The sequence below is a fragment of the Thamnophis sirtalis genome, unplaced genomic scaffold, assembly GCF_051295495.1.
Source record: "Thamnophis sirtalis isolate CommonGarterSnake01/CBP01778 unplaced genomic scaffold, rThaSir2_p1.2 scaffold_13, whole genome shotgun sequence".
NCBI lineage: Eukaryota > Metazoa > Chordata > Lepidosauria > Squamata > Natricidae > Thamnophis > Thamnophis sirtalis.
Genome location: NW_028261393.1, coordinates 9,582,415 through 9,608,425, shown reverse-complemented (window position 1 = coordinate 9,608,425; position 26,011 = coordinate 9,582,415). Strand labels below are relative to the sequence as shown.

The 26,011-nt window shown below is 42.6% G+C and overlaps 3 protein-coding genes across 3 annotated transcripts in view; 2 read left to right on the top strand and 1 right to left on the bottom strand.

The window, feature by feature from the left end:
- Positions 1-216: 216 nt before the first annotated feature.
- Positions 217-1,164, top strand: LOC106546461 (G protein-coupled receptor 42-like). The gene has a single exon (XM_014063337.2). The coding sequence runs from the start codon at positions 217-219 to the stop codon at positions 1,162-1,164; it is 948 nt and encodes a 315-aa protein (XP_013918812.2).
- A 10,967-nt stretch (positions 1,165-12,131) lies between these two features.
- LOC106546462 (free fatty acid receptor 2-like) lies at positions 12,132-15,235 on the bottom strand. Its single transcript, XM_087727202.1, has 2 exons — positions 15,148-15,235; positions 12,132-13,186 (listed from the first exon to the last, which is right to left on the bottom strand). Exon 2 carries the CDS (start codon positions 13,173-13,175, stop codon positions 12,132-12,134), a length of 1,044 nt encoding a protein of 347 aa, XP_087583328.1. The 5' UTR covers positions 13,176-13,186; positions 15,148-15,235.
- A 5,132-nt stretch (positions 15,236-20,367) lies between these two features.
- Positions 20,368-26,011, top strand: part of LOC106546464 (free fatty acid receptor 3-like) — a 43,313-nt gene continuing 37,669 nt past the window's right edge. Inside the window, exon 1 of the mRNA XM_087727564.1 lies at positions 20,368-20,472. The gene's annotated coding sequence lies outside the window, so the exon portion shown is untranslated. The remainder of the gene's footprint in view (positions 20,473-26,011) is intronic.

Here is a 26,011-nt window from a genome sequence, read left to right as displayed (position 1 = left end):
CACAGTCGCTTTCACTGAACAATTTTTTCACGCTCCATTTCACCTTGTCCCATGCTTCTTGCATCTGCTCTTGCTCCCTCGTTACTCGCACACAGTACTATTTAACAGCCAAACAGCTGAGACGTTCTTGGCACTGCTTACGCTGCTGGAACATAGAAGGGAGCAACACGTAGACAAGCGAAGCTTTGCTCCTTCCCGCTCATTGATGCCGACAGAATGGGAGTCTGGGAGATCATTTCTTTGGTGGTCTACGGGGCAACCATCCTCTTGGGGTTGCCCTCCAATATCCTGGCCCTTTACATCTTCTATTGCCGTGCCAGGGTCCGCTTGACCCCCAACCTCATCTACATGATCAACCTTTGCCTCTCTGACTTGGTCTTCATCCTTTTCCTACCTCTTAAGATGCTGGAAAAAGGACAGATGGACTGGACGGTGCCAGGTTTCCTGTGCCCTCTTTACAACCTGATCCATTTCGGCACAATTTACACCAGCGCCCTTTTCCTAACGGCGGTGAGTGCAGGGCGGTTTTTGGGAGCCGTTTATCCCCTCCATTACCAAGCTTACAAGAAGCCGTGCTACTCCTGCCTGGTTTCCGTGGGCATCTGGGCCTTGGTGGGATTCCACGGTGTCTTCCTCGTTGCTCTCGAGAACTCCAGGGGCACCAACTCCAGCCTTTTCGCTGGGAACAGCTCTTCCTGCTACCGCAACTTCAGCGCAGACCAGCTGGCTTTATTGGCCCCTGTGCGCCTGGAGCTCTCCGTGGTCCTGTTCTTTCTCCCCTTGCTCATCACAGCTTTTTGCTACGCCGGATGCATCCGTGTCCTGGTTGGATCGCATCTCCATCTGCGGAAGAAACGCCGTGCTGTACGGGTGGCCGTGGCCACTTTGTCTGTTTTTGTCCTCTGTTTCGGCCCTTATAACATATCCCACGTCGTAGGCTTCGTCTATGGGGAGGACGTTTGGTGGCGGACTGTGGCTCTGCTTCCAACGGCGTGCAACGCTTTTCTGGATCCCCTCATCTTCTACTTCCTCTCCTCTGCCATGGACGATGGAATTGTTCAAGTCTGGCGCTCGCTGAGAGATAAATGTAGCTCCATCCGGATGAAGATTGTCTTGGCTCATGGGAAAGCAAAGACCCAACAGGGAGATGGTGGTGTTGCCTGAATTCTTCGTTTTCGTGATGTCTTCTGTCCTGTGATCTCTAACATATGGGATTAGACCATCATATTTTAACCATTCAGGAAAAGGGTTGGCCTTCTCAGTATGCAGCAGGTAGGCTGCCTGACCGAATGACAAGCTAAACAATTGATACAGGTGAGGGACCAGCTAAAGAAATGCCGTCTTAGGTCTGTACCTTTTTTTAAAATTCTCCATGCCTTTACTTGGCACCGAGAAGACAGCAATTGAATTCAAGGGCTCTCAGTGAGGGATCTGCCCCAGCCAAGTGGAAACTGGTCTCCGGATGAGATTAATAGCAGAAACTGTGCAGAAGGGAGAACATTCAACAGCAACCTTTTGGGAATTAGCGTGAAAAGATGAATTGGACAACAGACTTGGTGCAAACAATCCAGAAGAGTTAGACATTCTGAGATCTTTTATTATCTCTGGGAATTAGTCTGCAGAAACCGAGCTCACCACTGGGGTGTAGACATGCATTACTTAAGGACTCAGAGGCTCACAACGTTGAGTGTGATCAAATGCATGTGATCTGTGCCAGCAGGGCACAAATAATTGTTTCTTTAAAATATACTGAGGAGAGAAAAAAACTGACAGTAGGACTCTTAACTTTTATATTTTCATAATATTTCCTATGTAAATGAAGGTTTTTGTCCTTTTTTCGAGTCGGGAAGTTGTATATTGTAGGCTCTTTTAGTACTTTGGAAATAATATTTCAGGTTCTTCCTGGCAGCAAAAAGAACAGAGGGATGAATAGAATCTTTCTTTTTCACAGTTTCTTAGATGCTTTCTTCCTAATATTTGGTGCTGGAGGCCACCCTCCCTTTTCTGGATAGTTGGGTTTAAGTAGAGGAAAAACGGAGACTCATTCTTTCTCAGTTTAAGTTATCTCATAATTATGGGGGGAAAAATAGATGGAGGAAATTCTGTGTCCTTCACCTTGAATTCCCGAATGAAAGGAGGGAGAGGCAACTAATCAACAGCAAAAGAATAGTATGGAGCAGTCAGCACACTCACGCAGGTGCTTGAACAGATATGAGCTTTCCCACACAAAAGATTTCCCGTTTTGAAAATGGAAGGCCAGCTTGCTGTTAAAGAGTGAGGTTGCAAAAAGGATTTGAATGAGGTCCAGGGGAGCAAAATATTTTCTCACTTATATATAGCCTTAGCTGCATCAGTATCACAGGAGGAAGGGAGTCAAATGTCTTCTGCTCACTTGATTCCACTCTCATACTGCTCTTGTATTATGAATTACCTTGAGGTAAGATGGATAATCTGTAACTTTAATAGATCTTGATCTCCCACTCCCTCTCCCTCCCTCCCTCCCTCCCCCCCTCTCTCTCACACACACAATAAAGATAGATGATAGACAGATAGATGATAGACAGAGAGATATAGATTTTATATCTATCTTTGATTTTATATCTAGATTTTATATCTATGATAGATAGATAGATAGATAGATAGATAGATAGATAGATAGATAGATAGATAGATAGATAGATAGACGGAGACAGACAGACAGACAGAGAGAGAGAGAGACAGACAGATAGATAGATAGAGAGACAGACAGACAGACAGACAGATAGACAGACAGACAGATAAGATAGATAAGATAGATATGCATAGTTGGTTGATTGGCTGGCTGGCTGGCTGGCTGGCTGGTTGGTTGGTTGGTTGGTTGGTTGGTTGGTTGGTTGGTTGGTTGGTTGGATGCATGGATGGATGGATGGATGGATGGATGAATGTTCCCTCCCTCCCTAATCATTCATCCAGCATCAACATTTTTATATCTTAAGATCACACATTGTAGAAGGAAGGAAGGAAGGAAGGAAGGAAGGAAGGAAGGAAGGAAGGAAGGAAGGAAGGAAGGAAGGAAGGAAGGTCACAGTCTTTTTCTGCATGACACCCCTTCTTTCTTTGGAAGAACATGTCCAAATCAGCCTACAGTAATTCCCCCACCCAAGGATAGGTACATTGTCCTTGACTATCCATTCATATAGCAACCATTCAAAGTTATAACAGCACTGGGGGAAAATGACTTACAAACAATATCCACATTTACAACTGTTGCAGCATTTCCAAGGTTAAATCAACAAAATTTGGGTGCTTGGCAAACGGGTATGTATTTATGATTGTTTCAGCAGCCTGGGCTCATGGGATTGCCATTTGCAACCTTCTCAACCAGGTTCTGACAAGGAAAGTCAATGGAGGAAACAGGATTTGCTTAACGACTGCATGATTCACTTAACAACTGCGGCAAAAATGTCATAAAATTGGGTGTGATTCACTTCATAACCCCTTTGCTTAACAATGGAAATTCTGGTCCTACTGAGGTTGTAGGTAGGGGATTACCTGTACATAAACCAGATTTTTTTTCTGGACCAGAAAGATTTCTCAAACTTTTTTTTCTTGGCATATTCTAATCCAGTGCTTTGGTGTTGTGGGTGAAGAGGGACATGATGCTACATACTTTTATTTCAAACAAATATTTTAGACTTCTTCTTTGGACTGACAAGTTATTTAAATCTGCTGTGATTGTTCTTCTATATTTATAATGAAAGTTCATGAAACTAAATGAAGTATTGGGGCCACTTTGGTTTTATATTCACCGATTAGACCTTAGATTTATGAAATTAAATGTTTTTGGGGCCAAGACTAAAGTGTGTACATATAATTTATTAAGAGGGCTGCTTTAAAAAAGTCAACATTGAGCAATCTCTTGCCAAGCTTCTTTGGTGATTTCATGGATATATTTCTTGGTAACAACATGGAAGTGGTTTGCCATTGTTTCTTTACCGTTTTTTCTCCCTCCCCTAAAATTTACCAATATGGTCTTATTCTCTTCAACTTGGAATTTCTTAGGCAGCCGCATCCAAGATCTGACTGCTTATGTCAAGCATGAAAGATCAAGTCCACATCAGAGGTGGTATTCAGCAGGTTCCGACCAGATCTGGAGAACCGGTAGCGGAAATTTTGAGTAGTTCAGAGAACCGGCAAATACCACCTCTGGCTGGCCCCGCCCCCATCTATTCTCTGCCTCCTGAGTCCCAGGTGATCTGCAAAAATAACAAAGTGGTTTTGAAATGTTCAGCCAATGGCAACCCTCCCATCAGTGGCTATGAAAGGTACAAAAGCAGCACATATCATGGCTGAATGGGAACTGCGATTTGAGCCAATACAACCTAGGAATTCTGATACCTATCATTGTGTGGCCCACAGTGAGATTGGCCATTCAAATGTCTCTGTCACATTGAATGTTCATTGTAAGTAGAAACAGATCCTGGCACTGGAAGTTGTACAAAAAACCAGAAGGCTGTTTAATCCGCAAGGCTGTGTATTATTTAGAGATTAGCAGGATATCTTTTCCATTGTCTGCTCCAGAGGTGGTATTAGCAGGTTCTGACCAGTTCTGGAGAACCGGTAACGGAAATTTTGAGTAGTTTGGAGAACCGGTAAATACCACCTCCAACTGTCCCTGTCCCTATCTATTCTCTGCCTCCCGAATCCCAGCTGAACTGGAGGGAATGCGGATTTTCCAGTAATCTTTTCCCTGGAGTGGGGAGTGAATGGAGATTTTACAGTATCCTTCCGCTGCCACTCCCATCAAGCCACACCCACCAAGCCATGCCACACCCACCAAACTATGTCCACAGAACCGGTAGTAAAATTTTTGAACTCCACCACTGGTCCACATGTAAAGGTCCAGTTAAATTTGGGATTTATTGCTAATCACACCTATGCAAAAGAATCTTTTTAACTAATAATTGACACCTGCTTGGGGTTAAATAAGGGTCAATAGAATTCAAAGGAGGTTGGACTTAGTTTGCTTGTGGCTACAGGGAGTTTCTAGGCTGCTCCCTCCTTTAACTTCTCCACTAGGTTCTGCCACCCTTTTACAGCTTTAGCTTTTAAAATATTGACTTGAAAAAGCCACAAAATAGGTGCAGCTTTCTCCAAAGCACATTCTTCCATCCACAAATCTTCAGATCAAGTCTAAACTGACACCTTCACCCCACAATATTTTCCTAAATAAAGATATCTCTCCTTTATCTCCTTTTTCTATTTTGGTGGCTTTTTAAAACAATATTTTAAAAGCTGAGCAGAGTTGGATCTGCTTAATATTTGGATGAGATTTTGGGCCCACTTCAATCTTAGCTATCCGTTAGAAGATTAAAATTCAATAAATGGATTTCATGACAATAAGTAGTAGAGTGAAACAATAGAAGTAAACTGCATCCTTTCACAAATCAGCCCTTTCTATTAGATAACGATCTGCCCAAATACTTGAATTTAAAAATAATAATTATTATTATTCCTCCACCTTTGATTTTTGTTGCTCCTAACATGATAAGTAAAGCTTCATTAAGTCTTCCATCCTTCCGAGGTGGGTGAAATGAGGACCCGGATTGTGGGGGCAAGTTGCTGACTCAATTTGCTAAAAAAAATTGTAAACCGCTAAGAGAGGGATGAAAGCTCTATGAAGCGGTATATAAGTCAAATAAATAAATAAATAAATAAATAAATAAATAAATAAATAAATAAATAAGTAAGTAAGTAAGTAAGTAAGTAAGTAAGTAAGTAAGTAAGTAAGTCTGGGTCTTAACATCTAGACACAATAGATCAGGCGACCAAACTAGAAAACAAGGAACTCCCATCATGACCATTAACCATACTGTCTGGGGTTGATGTGAATTGGAGCCCAACAGTGTTAGGAGTACTGCATTTCTTGGAATACCCCGATGATGCAATTGGAGCAATACCATATTAACCATCACGTTCTAGTGACTTTCCTGAGAATGTTTTCAACTGCTTCCTCATTTGGTCGAAAACTTAACTTGAGTGAATAGAGATTCCATTTTTGGCCAGTCCTATTTCGCAACTATGTCTGATAGTAACTCATACTTATGCACGTGCATATTTGGGGTTGGGTGGGAGTAGCATTGGATTGATTTTTTTCTAAAAAAAATAATTTACCATATGAATTTTCTTTTCTTTTTTCTTTTTTCTTTTTTCTTTTCTTTTTTCTTTTCTTTTCTTCTTTTCTTTTCTTTCTTTCTTTTCCTTCCTTCCTCCCTCCCTCCCTCTTTCCCTCCCTCCCTCCCTTCCTTCTTTCCTTCCTTTCCTCCCTCCCTCCATCTTTCCTTCCTTCCTTCCTTCCTTCCTTCCCTTCCTTCCTTCCTTCCTTCCTTCCTTCCTTCCTTCCTTCCTTCCTTCCTTCCTTCCTTTCTCTTTCTTTTTCTTTCTTTCTTTCTTTCTTTCTTTCTTTCTTTCTTTCTTTCTTTCTTTCTTTCTTTCTTTCATCTTCCCATACCATCAAATTCAATGCTATCTTTGATAGTTCACAATGAACCACATACCGTTAATACCCTCTGTTCATTTCAAGAAGGGACTAGCTAAAGGAAGTTGATTCTTTTTTCCCTTTGGCCTGTAAGATTGAAAAGTCTGTTACATAGCATTTTTCTTTCTTGTCGCGTCCTCTCTGTCATTTTTGGAACATGGCTAGTTGAAAAGCTATTAGGTTTACTGGTAATCTGTTTATTATCCTGGATTTAACAGTCTTCTCAAATTTTCGGGAATTTACCTTCCTGAGTATTATGTGAATACAAGGTCAGCAATATCAGGCTGGGTGGAATAGTAATCTATATGGCAAGTCAGATAGTATTAAAAGGCAAAAAAATATCATCTTTTCTTTGAGTTTTATGTAGGTTGAGCTAATACCACATCAGTTCTCAAGAGAGTTCTAAATTTTTGGCATTCTGTATTTGACTTATTTTAAACATCCGGAACCCCACTATGATAAATAGAGAAATTACAGGAACAGTTTTCACAAAAACCACATGCGTTTCCTTTTCAGAACATCTTCCCCTTATTGTCACTATGAACCACTAAATGCAGTTTTGCAATGTTTTATTTGGGGTTCTGAACAATCATAATGAAACTATAGGTGGGGGGTTTGGGTAGATAGCAAACAAATCTGGCCTATTTCAGAAAAAAAAAATCCTGATCTGGAGCATTGAGCAGGAGCAAAGACCTTGAAAAGAAGATCTTTGAATGCATGTCTATGCTGTCTATCATTACCCCAAAAAACCCACATGTTGAGAATCTCTACATTAGGTCCATTCTTGCTGAAAGTGTGGTTTGCCAATTGAGAAAGAGGATATTGTTAGGCAAACAACCAGCTGTAAGCTTCCCCATTGTGCGTAGGGAAGACTTAGAAAGAAATTCAGAAGGTCTCCGGGGTAAATTGTTTTGAAACCAAAAAAACACTTTATTTGCTAAGGAGAACTCTGTAAGAACCATGCTTTTTTTTGGGGGGGGGGGGATAATCATATTTTGATTGAAGACACTGCCCAAAAGCCCCAAATCACCCCTTCTCTCCAGGTTTGGTTTCTATGATCCATCACCACCAATAGACAAATTGGCATCATCACCAAGTAAGGATCTACTGTGAGTTTCTTTAAGGAGCCACCAATCACAAGATGGCAACACTGTGTTGACAATGGCCATAGTCATCTGTTGTGGCCCAGCAGGAGCTGTTGGAGCTGCCACCAGATTCTGACAGCGAGGGGCCCTCTGAGTCGGCTCTGGAGGATGTGGAGGACCCTGGACAGGGTTCTGACTCTGAGCAGGGCGCAGAGAGGCTGGTTGGCCACCAGGAGGTGCTTGAGCCTTGGACCAGTACGGAGGAAACAAGGGTGCCTGGAGTCACCGAAGAGCTGATAGGCGGAAGGAACAGTTGCGCAGTTACAGGAGGTAATTGCACTCAGCTGGTGGTCATTAGGCTCCTCTCAAGACTATAAAAGGAATGATTGTGCACACGCCCTTTGCAGGAGTCAACATATTCACTAGAGCTGGAGAACTCTCGTGGCTAGCTTGGCAGGCTGGATTGCTGCCAAGGTTAGTCTGTGCTGAATTGCTGCCAACGTCTTGTCTGTGCTGGATTGCTGCCAAGGGCCTGTCTGTCTGTTAATAAAGTCCTTGAAGTATCTTTGGCTTGGCATCCTTTGGTGTAGGACGAGGGGAGTCAGAACAGTCATCATCACTAGATCAGTGATGGCTAACCTTTTTGTCATCGTGTGCCAAAACAATGCAATGTCCGTGCAACCCCCCCAACATGCCCCGCCCCCTGTGCATGTAAGCACGAAACCCCTCCTGTGCTCGGTTTGGACCTAGTAGGCCTCCTTGCAGCCTCCTGGGAGCAAAAATGGACTACAGGGGCCCATGCCACACCCCCATGCCCCGTTTTGAGCCTAATAGGCCTCCCCGTTGCCTGCTGGGAGCAGAAATGGGCTGCAGGGCCCCCCAGTGCTGCTCCCTCACATTCCCCCACCTCCTGCATGTGAGCGCAACTCCCCATCCCCCCATGCATGTGCGCACATCTTATGCATGCCCTCTATGCATGTTCATGCGCGGCAGAGACCAAATAATCAGGTGGTTGGGCGGGAGGCGCATGCATGGTGGGGCTGAACTGGGTGATGGCTCTTGTGCCTGCCCTCTGGGCTCTGTGCCTGCCCTCTGGGCTCTGTGTGGCACCTGTGGCACACATGCCATAGGTTTGCCTTTATGGGCCTAGATGAAGGTGTCACTTTCAGATTTTCTTCAGGGGGGCCTTTGCGCATGGGAGTGGAGAGGAAAACCTGCTTCAAACCATGATAAATAGGGCAGTCAAAGGGGAACAAGTGGCAGATACATGAAGCACCTGTGGTATGGGTATGCCACAGTGATGAGTTTCAAATTTTTTTAGAACCTCTTCTGTATGTGTGGCCTGCTTTGTGGGAGTGGCTTGCCAGCCATGTGACTGAGTGGGAGTGGCTTGTCAGCCATGTGACCGGATGGCAGTGGCTTGCCAGCCATGTGACTGAGTGGGAGTGGCTTGCCAGCCATGTGACCGGGTGGGAGTGGCTTGCCAGCCATGTGACCGGGTGGGCGTGGCCAAGTTGTAAAATGTGGTGAAACTCACTTAACAATGCTCTTGCTTAGCAACCAAAATGTTGGCTCAGAAACTCTGGCATTTGAAGCACACAAGTCTTAAAGCTGTCAAGTTACAAGACCCTTGCACCCCTAACCCTTTAGAAAAAAAAACCCAGGGGTGTTCAAACTTGACAGCTTTAAGACTTGTGGACTTCAACTCCCAGAATTCCTCCTCTCGCTTTTCATCTTGATTATGTGTGGATGGGCAGTACGGGGGAGGGAGCTGGAACTGGTTCTAAACGGCACTGTAGATTTGTGGAACCTCTTCTATAGAAGAGGTTAGAACTGGTAGGAACCCACCCCTGGTATGCCAAAACCAGGGGTGGATTTCAACATTTTTTATTACTGGTTCAGTAGGCGTGGCTAGATGGGGGGGCACGTGACTGAGTGGGCGTGGCCAACTTGATGTCATTCACTCCCACTCAGTCACATGACCCCATCACCAAGCCACGCCCACCAAAACAGTGGCGAAAAGTTTTGACCGGGGGAGGGGGGGGGCTCCAGCCTTGCCGGAGCTAAGGAAGTGCCTGCAAACTACCCAGTAAAGAAGAAAACGTTTTTGTCTTCCTCAGCACGCAGAAAAACACCGCAGGTTTCAGCAAGGCTGGGGGAAGGCACAAACGCCCCCATTTTTGCAAAAAAATGTACAGAAAACGGGCCGTTTTTTGCAAAAACGGAGGCATTTTTGCCTTCCCCCAGCCCTGCTGAAGCCTGTAGAGTGCTTCTGGAGGCTGTGGGAAGGCAAAAATGCCTCCATTTTTGCAAATAATGGCACATCTCTGTGACTGGCATGCACATACCATTAAAAAAAAGGGGGGGGACTACATTTTTTTTCAATGAAGATTGTTCTGCGCATGTGCAGAACAGAAAATAAAGATGGCAGTGCCCAGGATAGAACTGGTATGGTGTCTGGCTGAGTTACTACCTATTTGGCTGAACCGGTCTGAACCAGTAGGAACCAACCTCTGGCCAAAACCCATTCCTGAAAGTAACCTCAGAGTCAAAATGTTGGTTTTCAATAAGAACGAACACCAGCCGCTAAGAAAAATAGCCACACCCTTTATTTTAGCATAGAAAAATACACACCCGAGGCCTAGAACTTTTTTATATAGGCAGCTACCTCAACAGTAATCCCTCAGAAAAGCACAAAGATCTTTATCCTGTCAGGGAGATGTCTTCTTCTGAATCTCGACAGGGTTTATCTATTACAATCTAGTTGCATATAGTGTCCCACCAAAACCAATGGGGTGAAATATGATACATTGGTTGCAAAATGAAATATGTGAACGTCGCAACCGATGCTTCTCACGAAACTGAAAATTGGATTCAGGAGATTCAAAGTCATCTCACATTGGGGTTCATTTCAGTCCCGGCTTTAAAAAAAAAACCCCTACCAAAAGTAGATCTAGGCCGGTCAATCTTCTAGGCAGACGTGACCTTCTGGAGATGTTGTTTTCTGCTGGCAGAATGGTCCTACTTGCCCCATTCAATCCCTGTCTTACTCTGAGATTTAAAAGTTGGCATAGCTGCCTTTAAGGCCAAAGAACTAAACAGCTGAGCAGATATATAATTATGGCTAAGAACCCTTGAGTTTCAGAGGAGCTGACCCTAACAATTCCTTCAAACAAAGCTGTGGTGAAATTCAATTTTTTTTTTACTACCGGTTCTGTGGGCGTGGCTTGGTGGGTGTAGCAGGGGAAGGATACTGCAAAATCCCCATTCCCTCCCTATTCCAGGGGAAGGATACTGCAAAATCCCCATTCCCACCCCACTCCAGGGGAAGGTTACAGCAAAATCCCCATTCCCACTCCTCTCCTGCGGAAGGATACTGCAAAATCCCACTCCCCTCCACCCTCCTGGGGAAGTATACTGCAAAATTCCCATTCCCTCCCCACTCCAGGGGAAGGATACTGCAAAATCCCCATTCCCTCCCCACTCCAGGGGAAGGATACTGCAAAATCCCCATTCCCTCCCCACTCCAGGGGAAGGATACTACAAAATCTCCATTCCCTCCCTATTCCAGGGGAAAGATACTACAAAAATTCCCTCCCTACTCCAGGGGAAGGATACTGCAAAATCCCTATTCCTTCCCTACTCCAGGGGAAAGATACTACAAAATCCCCATTCCCTCCCCACTCCAGGGGAAGGATACTGCAAAATCCCCATTCCCTCCCCACTCCAGGGGAAGGATACTGCAAAATCCCCATTCCTTCCCCACTCCTGGGGCCAGCCAGAGGAGGTATTTGCCGATTCTCCGAACTACTCAAAATTTCTGCTATCAGTTCTCCAGAACCTGTCAGAACCTGCTGAATTTCACCCCTGAAACAAAGATATCATATTGGACATATATTTTTAAGAGATAGTGGTCCATCACAAGCTTTGGGGCTATCAGAGAAGTGGAGCTGCAGCTATCAAGTCCTAGAAGAAGAAAATGGTCTAACTGGTCTTGGGCTATGAACAGTACCAGCTCATTACGACAAAAAAAGCACCTAGTGAAATTTTTTTTAAGGAGATCGGCATCATAAAAGCTCTTCTGAGAAAATAATTATTGTGTTACCAATGTATATCCTTGTATCCATTCAGCTGAGGGGGAACAAATCTGTCACAGTGACCCAGCTGGTTATCCATACGTATTAGGGTTTTACCCGTGACAAAGTCTCAAATTATTCTTCGGGCCATTGGCAAAAAAGTGAACATGGAATTCTCTGAAAGTCTTGAGAATCTGAGAACTATAAGGAGATGTCATCTTATCGTTGACGATAGTCAAAATAACTCAAAGTTGCTACAAGTAAGACAGGAACAGCAGGCAAGTTTTCCAAATATGATTTGATCATTAGTTGTTGTCACTCAATGTGAAATTTCTGCAGGCATTATTTCCACAGTTCACCCTCGCTTGGATATATTTGGTGCTGTGATCCTTTTCAACTTAGATGTCCTTGGGAGTCAAACGTTACTGCTCCGTATGAGACTTTTTTGAGTGATCACTCGTCTAACGTCATAGAGGGTTCCAGGGTTGCAAAAGGCGTGGGGGTACTAGATCCTGCCAGTATACTGGGGATGCTTCCAAGAGATAACTCGCCAGCTTCACCTTTTTTGGCGTTGTCCTTAGAAGACCTGCAGCAGCATGGACAGCAGGGCGATGAATGATTCCGGAGTTTCTTGCAGATGCCAATCCAACATTCTCTAAGTGTTCTCCGGATGGTGGAGGAAGAGAAGAAGAAAATAACAGGATCCAACACCGTGTTGAGGGAAGTCAGGCAGAATGTCTCTGTTCTCCAGGAAGGGCTTTTTTTAGTCACGAAGCCCACAATGTGGGTGATATTGTAAGGAGCAAAGGCCAGAGTGAAATTGAGCAAGGTAGCCACAGCTAAGCCCATGGCTCTCTGCCTCTTCTGGGGCTTAATGTTTGGCATGCTGTTTAAGATGCGGATCACGTTGACATAGCAGGCAATGGTGACGAAGAAAGGAAGTAAGAAGAGGACAAAGAAGAGCTCCAGGCGGAAAGGGAGGACGACGGCAAGCTGTTTATCAGAGAAGTTATAGTAGCAAGTGACGTTATCTACATGACTCCAATGATTTCCAGGGAGGTAGTGAACAATGAAGATAATGCAACCACAATGGAAGCAAGCCAAAAACCAGAAGACGAGGCTGGCAATTCTTGCATAGGTTGGTCTGCGGTTCAACTTGTGCTTAACAGGGTAGGCGATGCACAGGTAGCGCTCTATGCTGACCCCCATGAGGAACAGGGCGCTGATATAAATGCTGCTGTAGAAGAAGAAGTTTACCAGTGGGCAAAGGAAGGAAGGAAGAGGCCAAGTGAACCTTTGAGCAATTTCTGCCATCTTGAAAGGCAAAAAGATCAGAAGGAAAAGGTCAGAAATGGTCAAATTGAGCAACAGGATATCTATGGGGACCGGCCTGTGACGCACTTTTCTCATGAAGGAATAGCAGGCCAGAAGGTTACAAGGAAGACCAATGATGAAGGCGACGATGTAGATAGTGAGGACCACGGCTTTGTTCTCCATCTTCTCAGATTCTGTAAAGGAATTGGACATAATCAGATGTTTTTTTTAAAAAAACCCAACCAAATCCTCAAGGCTAAAGAATATTTTTTTCTGTCTCTAGGAATAGTTTCAGTTGGCCCTTTGGGGAAGGATAGAATAACAGAGTGGGACCTTGGAGGTTTTCTAGTCCAACCGCCTGCTTAGGCAGGAAACCCTACACCACTTCAGACAAAGGGTTGTCCAATCTCTTCTTAAAAACCTCCAGTGCTGGAGCATTCACATCTTCTGGAGGCAAGTTGTTCCACTGATTAATTGTTCTAACTGTCAGGAAATTTCTCCTTAGTTCTAAGTTGCTTTTCTCCTTGATTAGTTTCCACCCATTGCTTCTTGTCATGTCTTCAGGTGCTTTGGAGAATAGTTTGACTCCCTCTTCTTTGTGGCAACCCCTGAGATATTGGAACACTGCTATCCTGTCTCCCCTAGTCCTTCTTTTAATCAAAGTAGACGTACCCAGTTCCTGCAACCGTTCTTCATAAATTTTAGCCTAGATGAATCAGTTTTCACAATGGTTCTAAACAGATTTCCCAATGCTCTAGTGATGCTCAGACCTTATCCATGACTAGATCATCCTCCTCTTCTGCTCATCTGACAACATAAGAGGCAAGTTTAATTCATCTCTTTTTCTCCCTGATTCTCTAACCCAGGTTGCAGCTTCTCATACTTGTATATATTTTTGTATACCAAACAGTTCCAAATTCTTGTATTTCTGAAAAGTGTTTAGAATACTTTAAGCTTATGGGGAATTCACACAGGTAGTTGGAGAACATGATCAGACAGGGTATTGATAATTTGTAAAAATTGTAGAGGAAAACATCAGAATATTATTATTTAATAGATTTGTTAATCTATTAAATTAAGGAAGCCCTGACTTCTAAAAGAAACCACAGAAAATCAATAATATATATATTTTTAAAGTACCTCTAATCCCCAGCCCCAAGTGAACTATGGACAATGCTACTAAGAGCCACTGAAAAACCAGGAGGGATATACCAGCCACATGTAAGTTTTGCCTTAAGTAATCCGAGAGAATACCATTCTAAATCTTGTTCAATCTTCAGGACCTATTGTCAAATGACAATGAGACAGATGTTCCCTAAACAACTTGAAATGTTGTTGTTGCCTGTGGAATTCATAGCAATAGCAGTGGACTTATATACCGCTTCATAGGCCTTTCAGGCCTCTCTAAGCGGTTTACAGAGAGTCAGCATATTGCCCCCAACAATCTGGGTCCTCATTTTACCCACCTCGGAAGGATGGAAGGCTGAGTCAACCCTGAGCCGGTGAGATTTGAACCGCTGACCTGCTGATCTAGCAGTAGCCTGCAGTGCTGCATCTAACCACTGCGCCACCTTGGCTCATACAGAGCTAATGGTCTAGTATTAAATATTTTGCTAATATCACCTGGTGTTCCAATTTGTATATTTTGGGAGTTTGACCCCTATCAACCTCTACTATTGCTCCTGAAATTTAAATGCAAATAATATATCACCGAATCACATTAGCTGTTCCGCAGTAAAAGAAATAATTGGTTTTTCTGTTTGGCACCAACCCTGTTCATGTTATGAGTATCAATTAGCCTTTCTTTCATTTCAGATAATTCCGCCTACTGAATTTCAAATGTTCCACTAGAGAGTAGAAGAAACTTTATTCTCCGATTTTTGGCTTTGAGTTCTGAACTCTTCAGAGTAAAATTTGAGTCCCCAACATCCCATTGCGAGATTCAAAAGGAAGACTTTTTGATACCATTGCAAAGCAAAGAGGAGAATCTCATTGGCATATTGTGTACAAATATTTATTCTTGCCTCTTTCACACCTTCCAACTAATTCCTATCAGTTTCTAGTAATTTCAGTGCCAACCCTTTCTTTGACTCTCTCATTTTATTCATACATTTGTTTAAATATTTAATTCCCACCACATTTTTTAAATTCTTACCTGTATTCTGGTGAAATGAGATCACAAACTTCTAAAACTGATCCAGTTGAAGGGTATCAATGCTTATATGAGAAAGTGAAAGCACCTGTCAGTGACAGAAGAGAAATGAAGTTACATTTGCAGAAACTGTGGTCTTTAGTAGAAAAAAGGAACTTTTAACCAGTAGAACAAGAATCGTTTGAAATATCTGGCGTGGTCTGGAGGAAGTTTTAAGTGATGCTGCAAAACTCCTCAATTGCACAATTTACAGCCCTTTATTTATTCCTTATTTAGTTAGGGTTGCCAGTCACACTTTGGTGAGAATAAAAGCTTTCTCAGCTTGGGAATTGGGAGGGGTGTGTCCCCACAAGTTGTTCAAAAAAGTGAAGATGGGGGATACCGTCCTTTATTGAAACTCCTCCTATTTTTCGTATGTATTGAAACTGTCATAAGAGAGGATAAAATTGGGATGGAAAAGAATCCTTATATAGACTTATATACCGCTTCATTCTCTAAGCGGTTTACAGAGTCAGCATATTGCCCCCAACAACAATCCGGGTCCTCATTTTACCCACCTCGGAAGGATGGAAGGCTGAGTCAACCCTGAGCCGGTGAGATTTGAACAGCCGAACTACAGAACTGCAGTCAGCTGAAGTAGCCTGCAGTGCTGCATTTAACCACTGCGCCACTTTGTAGAGCGGAATGATGGAGGGAAGATAGTAAGTTGGAGGGGGACGGAAGAAAGAGGTGTATGGAGAGCGGAAGAGGTATATTGGGTTTCTATGTGAGTTTGAGTTTTATTTTATTTATATTTCTGGGGGTATTGCTGACAAGAGGAACTGTGTGATTATTGTTTAATGTTGTATGGCCCCGGTTATGCACAGTATATATGTGACTGTATGAAAATGAAAAATGGAAAATAAAAACATTTTAAGAATTTAAAAAAGAAACTTATTAATTTGATTATCAGAGAGATTTTGATGTATTTGATATAACAGTTTTGAACACAGTTGATGATGGATGGAAGATAACAGAAAAGAAGAACGAGGAGACAATGTGAAACAAGAGAGTAAAATTACTGTAGAATGGAAAAGCAGAGTCGACCATATAGCTGTGGTTAAAACAACACATATTTTACGTGAATATTTTGCAATTATGCTGAGAATGGTCAGCGACAAAAAGAAATGAGGCCACAAAAATACACCAGAAAATGCAGAGGAAGCTGGCTCATAAAACCACCGAGAATTGGACATGATTGAATAGATAACATCACCAGCATCACTTTTGTAGTATGAAACACACCAAAACCCTACTGTTGGTCTCCTACACACAGGGTAAATGCAGGTTACAATTTTTAAAAACTCCTCATCTTATTTCAGATTCTCCCCCCCCCCCCGTTTTTCCTTTGAAAGGAGAGGATTTAAATTTATGCATTTCAATTCAATTTCAATTTAATAACATTTGTATGCCGCCCACTCCCTTGGGACTCTGGGCGGCTTACAGACAAGATAAAAAGCATTTAAAAATTTAAAGGTAAAGAAATACAATGTTAAAATTACACACCATCCAGTCTGTCTAAGTGGGGCTGGACATTGATCAACAGCCCCAGGCCTGCCGGAACAGCCAGGTTTTAGTGGCTTTACGGAAGGCCGGGAGAATGGTAAGGGTCCGGATCTCTATGGGTAGATTGTTCCACAGGGCCGGCATAGCTACAGACAAGGCCCTCCACCGGGGGGCCGCCAGCCGGCATTGTCCGGTTGATGGCACCCGGAGGAGGCCCAACCTGTGAGATCCTGTTGGTCGTTGGGAGGTAAGTGGCAGGAGGCGGTCCCTCAGGTAGCCAGGTCCTAAACCATGTAGGGCTTTAAAAGTAATGACTAGCACCTTGAAGCGCGTTTGAAGACAATAGGGAGCCAGTGCAGCTCGTGGAGGATGGGTGTAACATGGGTGTATCTAGGTACACCCAGTATCGCTCGCGCGGCTGTATTCTGGACCAACTGCAGTCTTCGAACACTCTTCAGGGGCGGCCCCATGCGAAGTAGAAAGAGAACTTTAAAATACATCTACAATCGATGTCACAATGCATGTTTCATTGCTAGCATCCCTTTGTAGCCCAAAGGAGAGCTATTCAGTTGCAGACAATTTAATATTGGCTTGAACATTGAAGGATATGTGCAGTATGTGATATTTCAGAATGAAAGAGGCGAAGTCCGGGCAGAATGTCAGTATTAAGCAAGCAGGTTGCTTCATGTCGTCTAAACCAGAAACGCATAGAGGAATGTACAATGTAGGCAGGTTATGGTAAATCCGTTACTTTTTCTGAGGGTTCAAATAAAAGAAGAAGTTGCTGTGGTTTCCAAACTATTTTAACCCTTTTCCAAGAAACAAGAAAGGAGGAAATCCTGACCAACCAGTGAAAAGGTTAAATGGCTCAAAAATGGCGCACTTTGTAATCCCAGTTTAAATCAGTGAGCTGGGTTACTGTCAACACAGAAATGACTCATACATAACATCCTTCCTTTGTAAGCTACTAGGGCCTGTACGAGATCTGTTTGTGATCTACATCTTACAGTTTAAACAGTACAAATCCGAAAAACCTGGTATACAAAGCCACCAGTACTCCACGACGTTTTGCAAACATGAACACTATGTGGCTACTCATATACGACCTAGGCCTCTGCTAATCACACTCGGGAAAGAATCCTGGAGGTGGTTCAGAGGTGGTATTCAGCCAGTTCTGGCAGGTTCTGGAAAACCGGTAGTGGAAATTTTGAGTAGTTTGGAGAACTGACAAATAGGCTGGCCGCGCCCCTGTTGCCTCCCAGCTGATCTTTTTTTGTTGCCCCGAATAGGAGAAGGGAGTTGGAAAGCAGGTTAGTGGGGTGTGGAGGGAATGGGGATTTTGCAGTAACCTTCCCCTGCCATGCCCACCAAGCCACAACCACAAATCCACACCATGCCCACCGAACCGATAGTAAAAATGCTTGAATCCCACCACTGGGGTGGTTTTCAGCTTATTAAAAGGAATAACCTGGCCTGCTCTTGTGCTTTTGCCTTGGCTATATAAAAAGTAAGATGGGGAGGATAACATCAGTAGGTAACATGTATTCAAACCAATTTCCTATCATAGAACAGTGGATTAAAGTCACACAAAGGCAGCCTGCAACTGAACACTGGAAAAAGCTTCTAAGAATCGATAGGCAGTGGAAATGATTATTCAGAAATGTGCTGAGCAATTTTTCATTAGACAGAGACACAGAGAAGGCAGCCATCCATTTAGGATGCTTAAATTAAATCAAATCCCAATCGAACCTGGGATTAAACTCAATGGCCTAAATAGGTCATCAAAAAAAAATAATACAAAGAAGCAGGAAGAAGATTCAGAATACAATGAATTTCAGGTCACCAACTTTCAGAGAAGCACTCAACATTTCCACATGCTTCCTATTGTTTACCAAAATGCTGAGTTCAAAAGCCACCAGTCTGTTTCATCCGATTGCTTTAGCAACCTTGGATGAGCTAAGAAAAACCATTTGAAGCGCCACAACTTCCAGAGATGATAAGGCTGAACTTTTGACCTTTTGTGTAAGAGCCGAATTTCCACTTAAGAATTCCTTAGAAGCCTTCACACCAAAGGTGGGTTACAACCAGTTTGGACCGGTTCGGCCGAGTAAGTAGCAACTTAGCTGGCTGGTTCTATCGTTGGCGCCATAGCTGCCGCCATCTTGTTTTTTTCACTTTTGCGCATGCAAGTGTGAGTGTGCACACAAAGCACGTCCATCACATGGTCCAATCCTTCACTGCCACAAAGACAAGATTCCTCTCATCCACATCCACCCAGGTTCAGGGACAAAAGCGACCTTTACTTTCTGTTGTGGCCCGGCAGGAGCTGTTGGAGCTGCCGCCAGACTCCGACAGCGAGGGGTCTTATGAGTCAGCCCTGGAGGAGGTGGAGGACCCTGGACAGGGTGCCGACTCCAAGCAGGGTGAGGAGAGACTGGTTGGCCACCAGGTGGCGGCAGAGCCTTGGATCAGAGGGAGTGTTCAGGAAAACACTTGTGAGTTGTTTCAGGATGCACCCCGTCGAAGGGCTACTCGGCGGAAGGAACAACTGCGTAATTGTAGGAGATGATTGCGCTTAGCTGATGCTGATTAAGATCCTCTCCTGATTATAGAAGACACTGTTTGTGCCACGCCCTGTTTGCAGGAGTCAACGTTCATGATTCAGAGAAACCAACTTGGAGAAGTGGTTTGCTGTGAGAGTTTGTTTTTGCATTTGCTACCTAGGTTTGCAGAACTTGCTGCCAGAGTGCTTATCTCTGTTTATTTTGGGCTTGCAGCCAACGAGAGTCTGGACTGATTAAAAGTATTCTGATTCACGTTTGCTTGTGACTTTCGTTCCTGGACGGCGACGTGTCAGAACAACTTTCTGAGAAAGAATGTTATTATGGCTACACATCATCCAACTCCATATAATCCACCCCACTTCCTTATTTCCCGACAGTAGAAAGTGTGGCAGGCCTGAAATCCAAAAAGAAAAGATGGCTTGCAGATCTGACACCAGGAGCCTTTGTGGACAGTCACTTTCACAACAAGCTATTATACATTCAGCACATTTTTAACCATGCTTTATGGATTGTTACGAGCCGCTCAAGTCATTGTACGAGATAGATAGCCATCCAAATTGGTCAATTTGTAACTGTTTATGGAGGCTGTTTCTCTCCAGTTTGACTACTGAGTTCCCTGTTCGATATGAAGATACAAGGGGACCACAGCAAGCACGCTGATTGAATGCAGGAGGGGAACAAAGAAGGAAAAACCGTTACCCCCTCCTTTAAACATATTGATTATTTGGGGTTTCATAACAGTAGAAAACATAGCATCTTCCAAGGTCTGAAAGCAACCAGACACAACCAGTTTCCAATCTCATTAACTCCTTGATTATTTTTGTTTTCTCCTCTACAATGTTAGCTGAATTTCCCAGGGCTCAAATCAATATTGCAAGTACAATGGAGAGAATGTCCCCGCTGAACATCAAATTGAAAACCTCCCACTTATACATAATTGCATTCAATAAAGCACACGCTGTCGATTTGTCCTGCCTGACGGTTGGTGAAAAGATGAGAAAAAGGCTTTGCCATGGCGTATTGAAGGGAAAGGCTTAAGGACATATTTCAAAGAAGGAGTGAAGACCATCTCTCAGAACAGTGGATGGATTCTCGCCGCTCTGGCAAATGAATGAGTTGACAAGCAATAGCAACATGTGAAAAATTGGAAAGAGGAGGAAATCAGTACATAGTTTGTAGGGAATTCTTTCCTTCACTTTGCTAGGGTTCCAACTGAAAGGTAAGGAAGCCATTAAACTTTATTCTTGGTGCTTAAGAAAATATCAATGCTGTTTACTTGGAAAGAACATGGAAGAGATACGGTATTGTTTTCTTCTGCGTTGCCTTTCTAACTTTGCAATGTAGTCTATAATTCTGGGATTCTCTTGTGGTCTCCACCCAAATGCTTATTAAATCCATTCTCAATCAGCTTCCAAATCCAGATAGGGTTGGTTCAGCGCTCCTACTACCATCCATTTTCAAATTAAAATAGTGATTTTGCTGGCATTCTTAGCAGAAAACTAAGGTTTTGTTTCATGTGGTTGAAAATGTATAGTTGAAATACACTTTTAAGTGCGTTTTCCCAACATGATATCACATACTTGATCATAATTATGGAACTTTTTCAGGCCAAGGGCCACAAGGAGTCTTGTGTGGCGTGCTAAGGATGTCATACAAAGATAGGAGGAGAAAGGACAAAGACGGGATAAGGCACAATGGTAAACTCAATTGGATTTCATTAAAACAATCCGTATAGTTCCTATGATTGCAACTTTACTTTACTTTACTTTACTTTATTTTACTTTACTTTACTTTACTTTACTTTACTTTACTTTACTTTACTTTACTTTACTTTACTTTACTTTACTTTACTTTATTTATTTATTTATTTATTTATTTATTTATTTATTTATTTATTTATTTATTTATTTATTTATTTATTTATTTGTCTTGTGTGCCGCCCACTCCCGGAGGACTCCGGGCGGCTCACAAAAGACAAGGGAAAGGGGGGAACGAGACAAAGACAACATATTAAAAACAAAGCCAACATTCACAATTTCCGTGGAGGTAGATGCTTCTCAGCTCCCCCCAGCCTGCTGGAACAGCCAGGACTTGGTGGCTTTGCGGAAGGCCGGGAGGGTAGTAAGGATCCGGATCTCAACAGGGAGCTCGTTCCAGAGGGACACTCACGAGACAATTGTCTATTTTTTGATCTCTTGGTCCATCACCCTATTTAAAAACAGCTGGCCTATATCTTTGCACCATTCTGTTTAACTTGGTAACATGTGTCTTTCACACAAATAAATATAGCAAGCCATAAATTAATCCAGTGAGTCCAATGCCAAAGTTTTCTGCAAAGATTTCCTTCAACTGACCCCTGAAATGGGACCAAAACATTCTCTTGGCCATGCTATAGTTCTCCCTTCCCAGTGGAAGTCTTCTCCCTGGTTTTTTTTTTCCTTTTTGAGAAAGGAAAGCATGGGGAAAAAAGAAAAAGAAAAGGGAGGTACTGTCTTATTCAGAGCAGAATGTGTGTAGTTTGCTTGATGATTGCATGACACATTTTGTTGTTTTTGATAACGTTGGAGGAAAAAGAGAACGCGGAGGAGGACAAAGCAATTAGAAACTACTTGTTAGCGGACTTGTGCCCATCCGCCAGTAGGTGGAACCAGTAACGTTTAAAAAGACAAGGAGAATCCAGTAAGAATTTTGATTTGGGAGGGAAAAGATTCCATCCAGCTGATATCTTGGAACAAAACAAGTTATCTTGTTATTCAGATTAGTAGCAGTCCTGGAATCTTCGCTGGTTTTTTTTTTTTTTTTTTGGCTAGCCTTATAAAAACATGCAAGACAACTTTGATTAATACTCCCAGTTCTGGAGAAGATGACAAACCCTTAGTATGAGGATGTCATTGGGCAGGTGTCCCACCTAGTCTGTTGATTGAAAAGGAGGAGGTCAAAAAAAGGTTCGGGAAGTATAGAAAGGAGTTGAATTCTCCTGAGAAGGAAAAGGCTTGATGAGAGAGAGAGAGAGAGAGAGAGAGAGAGAGAGAGAGAGAGAGAGAGAGAGAGAGAGAGGAGGGAGGGAGGGAGGGAGGGAGGGAGGGAGGGAGAGGGAGAGGGAGGGAGGGAGAGAGAGAGAGGGAGGGAGGGAGAGGGAGGGAGGGAGGGAGAGGGAGAGGGAGAGGGAGAGGGAGAGGGAGAGGGAGAGGGAGAGGGAGAGGGAGAGGGAGAGGGAGAGGGAGAGGGAGGGAGGAGAGAGAGAGAGAGAGAGAGAGAGAGAGAGAGAGAGAGAGAGAGAGAGAGAGAGGGAATTTCCTTTTTAACTTTTGTAATATGTTTTTTTTTTTAATGTTGTATGCCACCCTGAGTCCTTTGGGAGAAGAGTGGCATATAAATCCAATAAACAAACACAACACAAACACACACACACACACAAACACACACAGAGAGATCTAATTTCCTTTTTAACTTTTGCAATATGTTTTTTTTAATGTTGTATGCCGCCCTGAGTCCTTTGGGAGAAGGGTGGCATATAAATCCAATAAAGAAACACACACACACACACACAGAGAGAGAGAGAGAGAGTGAGAGAGAGAGATCTAATTTCCTTTTTAACTTTTGTAATATGTTTTTTTTTAATGTTGTATGCCACCCTGAGTCCTTTGGGAGAAGGGTGGCATATAAATCCAATAAAGAAACACACACACACACACAGAGAGAGAGAGAGTGTGAGAGAGAGATCTAATTTCCTTTTTAACTTTTGTATTTATTTTTTTTAATGTTGTATGCCGCCCTGAGTCCTTTGGGAGAAGGGTGGCATATAAATCCAATAAAGAAACACACACACACAGAGAGAGAGAGAGAGAGAGAGAGAGAGAGAGTGAGAGAGAGATCTAATTTCCTTTTTAACTTTTGTATTATTATTTTTTAATGTTGTATGCCGCCCTGAGTCCTTTGGGAGAAGGGCGGCATATAAATCCAATAAACAAACAGACAGACAGACAGACAGACAGACAGACACACACACACACACACACACACACACACACAGAGAGACAGAGAGAGAGAGAGAGAGAGAGAGAGAGACAGAGAGACAGAGAGAGAGAGAAAATAAATAAGGTTCTGATGAGGGAAGGAAGGACCTATCAGCTATTAAAGGACCTACCAACTATTAATTTGGTGAAGTTTTTTAAAGAATTTGAATAGGAGGTTTGAAGTACTTTACGATCAGAGGAATTGGCTATATTCTGATGTGAAAAGCTGGTCGATTTTTTTTTATCACAGGAGTACAGTTTTTAAGCTACATGGAGATTCAGCATTGGCCATATACCGAAATGGAAAGTTACTTTAAGAATTTACATATCTTGCATGCCTCTTGGGGTTAATGGACTTGCTTAAATAGAAGCAAGCATGTATTGAGGAATGTAGGTGAAACGTTGTGAGGGTGATAGAGTCTGCAGGCTTGCCAACCTGTGGCCCGTGGACCAAATGCATCATGCTCAGGCCATGCCCATCCCGGCTCTGCAAAGGCGAAAAACGTCATGATATATCACGTGTGACACAAGCGAGTTTGAAACCCGTGAAATGTAGGAAGGGGGAGTGTTAAACTTTTCACATAATGACACGAGTTAAAATGTCCCTCACTGACCTAACAGAAAGACTATCAGACAATAAGCAAGCATTTAAGAGGATGGATATTATGTCTGTCCCTCTATATCTGTCTAAACACAAAGAGACACAATTTCCCCTGAGCTTTACAAAAAACCAAAAGAAATATGTACATAAGATGAGGCATAAAGAAACAGCTTACAATGCTTATTCTGACATTTCGCCTAAGAGTAAGTCTCTCATTTTTGCTGTTCAGAAGATAAAAAAAATCTTGGAGCAACAATGCAAAATATCCTCACCCCAATAAAGAACCAGGAAAAGAAAATCCACTCACTTGATCAATTACAGCCGATGGGAATCTCCAGAGTAGTTGATCTGTGCCTCTGGAGCAGCAGGTGAAAATGAAGGATGAGAAGATTTCTGACAAAAATCTTTTAAAAACTAGGGGCCATGATGTACTCATGAAGCTTTACAAGCTGGAATGGAAAGTTAAAACTAAGGAAGGATGCTCTGTCATGTGTCTGTTTACATTCAGGCTTCTGGGTCTTTATCTCTCCTACACTGTGTGATTATACACAGAGTTTCTTTCCCATGATTTATTACTTGGAGATACAAATAAATAATATTCTCACTAGGAGGGTAACCCTACCTCCTACACACACACTGTTTGTTTCCAAACTGTGGCAACTTTAATATAGGTGAACTTCGGAGTGGATATCATTAAAAAATTCTAGACTATTGAATGTAGAAGGTCATGATTTACTGTTGGGATGGCATGCTTTCTTATGGTCTAAGGGAACTAAAGCACATGGCTATTTTAGAAGACATTATATAAGGGAGGCTTTGTTATTAAACTGGGAAAAGGTTAAAAGATTACACTATTTAAAAATTCCAGTCTGGATATCAACAACTGAAGCATTTTCATATCCAATAATATATAAAAAGAAACAAACAGTTAGATATGTTGAAATATTGAATGCAGAGGGTGAACTCAAATCTATCCAAGAGTTGAAACAAGAAGGGATAGAAATGAACTGGTACTCATATGTACAGATCAGAGGTGGGTTCCTACCAGTTTGCACCTATTCGGTAGAACCGGTTCGTCAAATCTACCAAACCGGTTAGAAGAGGTTCCACCAGGGGACCCGGAAAGCAGGCCACACCTACAGAAGAGGTTCCAAAAAAATTTGAAACCCACCACTGGCAAGGATCTTGTAACTTGACAGCTTTAAGACTTGCATGCTTCAATGCCAGAGTTTCTGAATAGCTACTTGGACCGACCTAAGTACTAATTCATAATTTCATATCCGGTCAAATGGGCGGCAAGCCACTCCCATCTGATCACATGGGTGGCAAGCCACTCCCACAAAGGAGGCCACACCCACAGAGTAGGTTCCAACAATTTTTGAAACCCACCACTGGTACAGATACAATCTAGATATAATGAAGATAGAAAATCCAAAGGTTTTTACAATAAAATGACTGAGTTAGACAAAATTTTAACAGGTACTGATGAAAAAGTAATTAAAAATCTATATGGATATTTATTGGAGGTTAAATTACAAGAGGAACAAGTCAAAGAAACTATGCTAGCTTGGGGGAAAATTTTAGGTATGGGATTGATTTAGAGAAATGGCAGAAACTGTGGTCTCAAAATTATAAAATGACAATGTCTACTGCATATAGAGAAAATTTGTATAAGATGTTTTACAGGTGGCATCTACCCCCAACCAGAATTGCAAGAATGTCCAAGAATAAATCAGAAAAGTGTTGGAAATGTCATCGGATACCGGGCTCATATTACCACATGTGGTGGACTTGCATTGAAGCTAAAAGATACTGGACTAAAATCCACATGTGGTTGGAGAAAATGACACACAAACAAATAAACTTTAAACCAGAGGTCTTTTTATTGGGGATCATACCAGAAATTTATAACAAAGACTTAAAATATCTGATTGTAAATGTGCTTGCCTGTGGTCATTCTATTTCTCTGGACAAGGAAATACCTCTGAAATGACCAAAAAGTTCAAAGGTTGTCTAGTAGGAATCTACAATTCTCACCCAAATTTCTTCCTGGGCTTTCATTTAAATCATCTCCTCTTATTTCTCGCCTGGAGTCTGGATATTAAAATTCCTGCAGTTCGAAGACTCCATATTAGAGTTTG

Excerpts from the sequence above, each read along its gene's own strand:
- LOC106546462 (XM_087727202.1), bottom strand. The coding sequence starts at position 13,175 with ATGGAGAACAAAGCCGTGGTCCTCACTATCTACATCGTCGCCTTCATC.
- LOC106546461 (XM_014063337.2), top strand. The coding sequence starts at position 217 with ATGGGAGTCTGGGAGATCATTTCTTTGGTGGTCTACGGGGCAACCATC.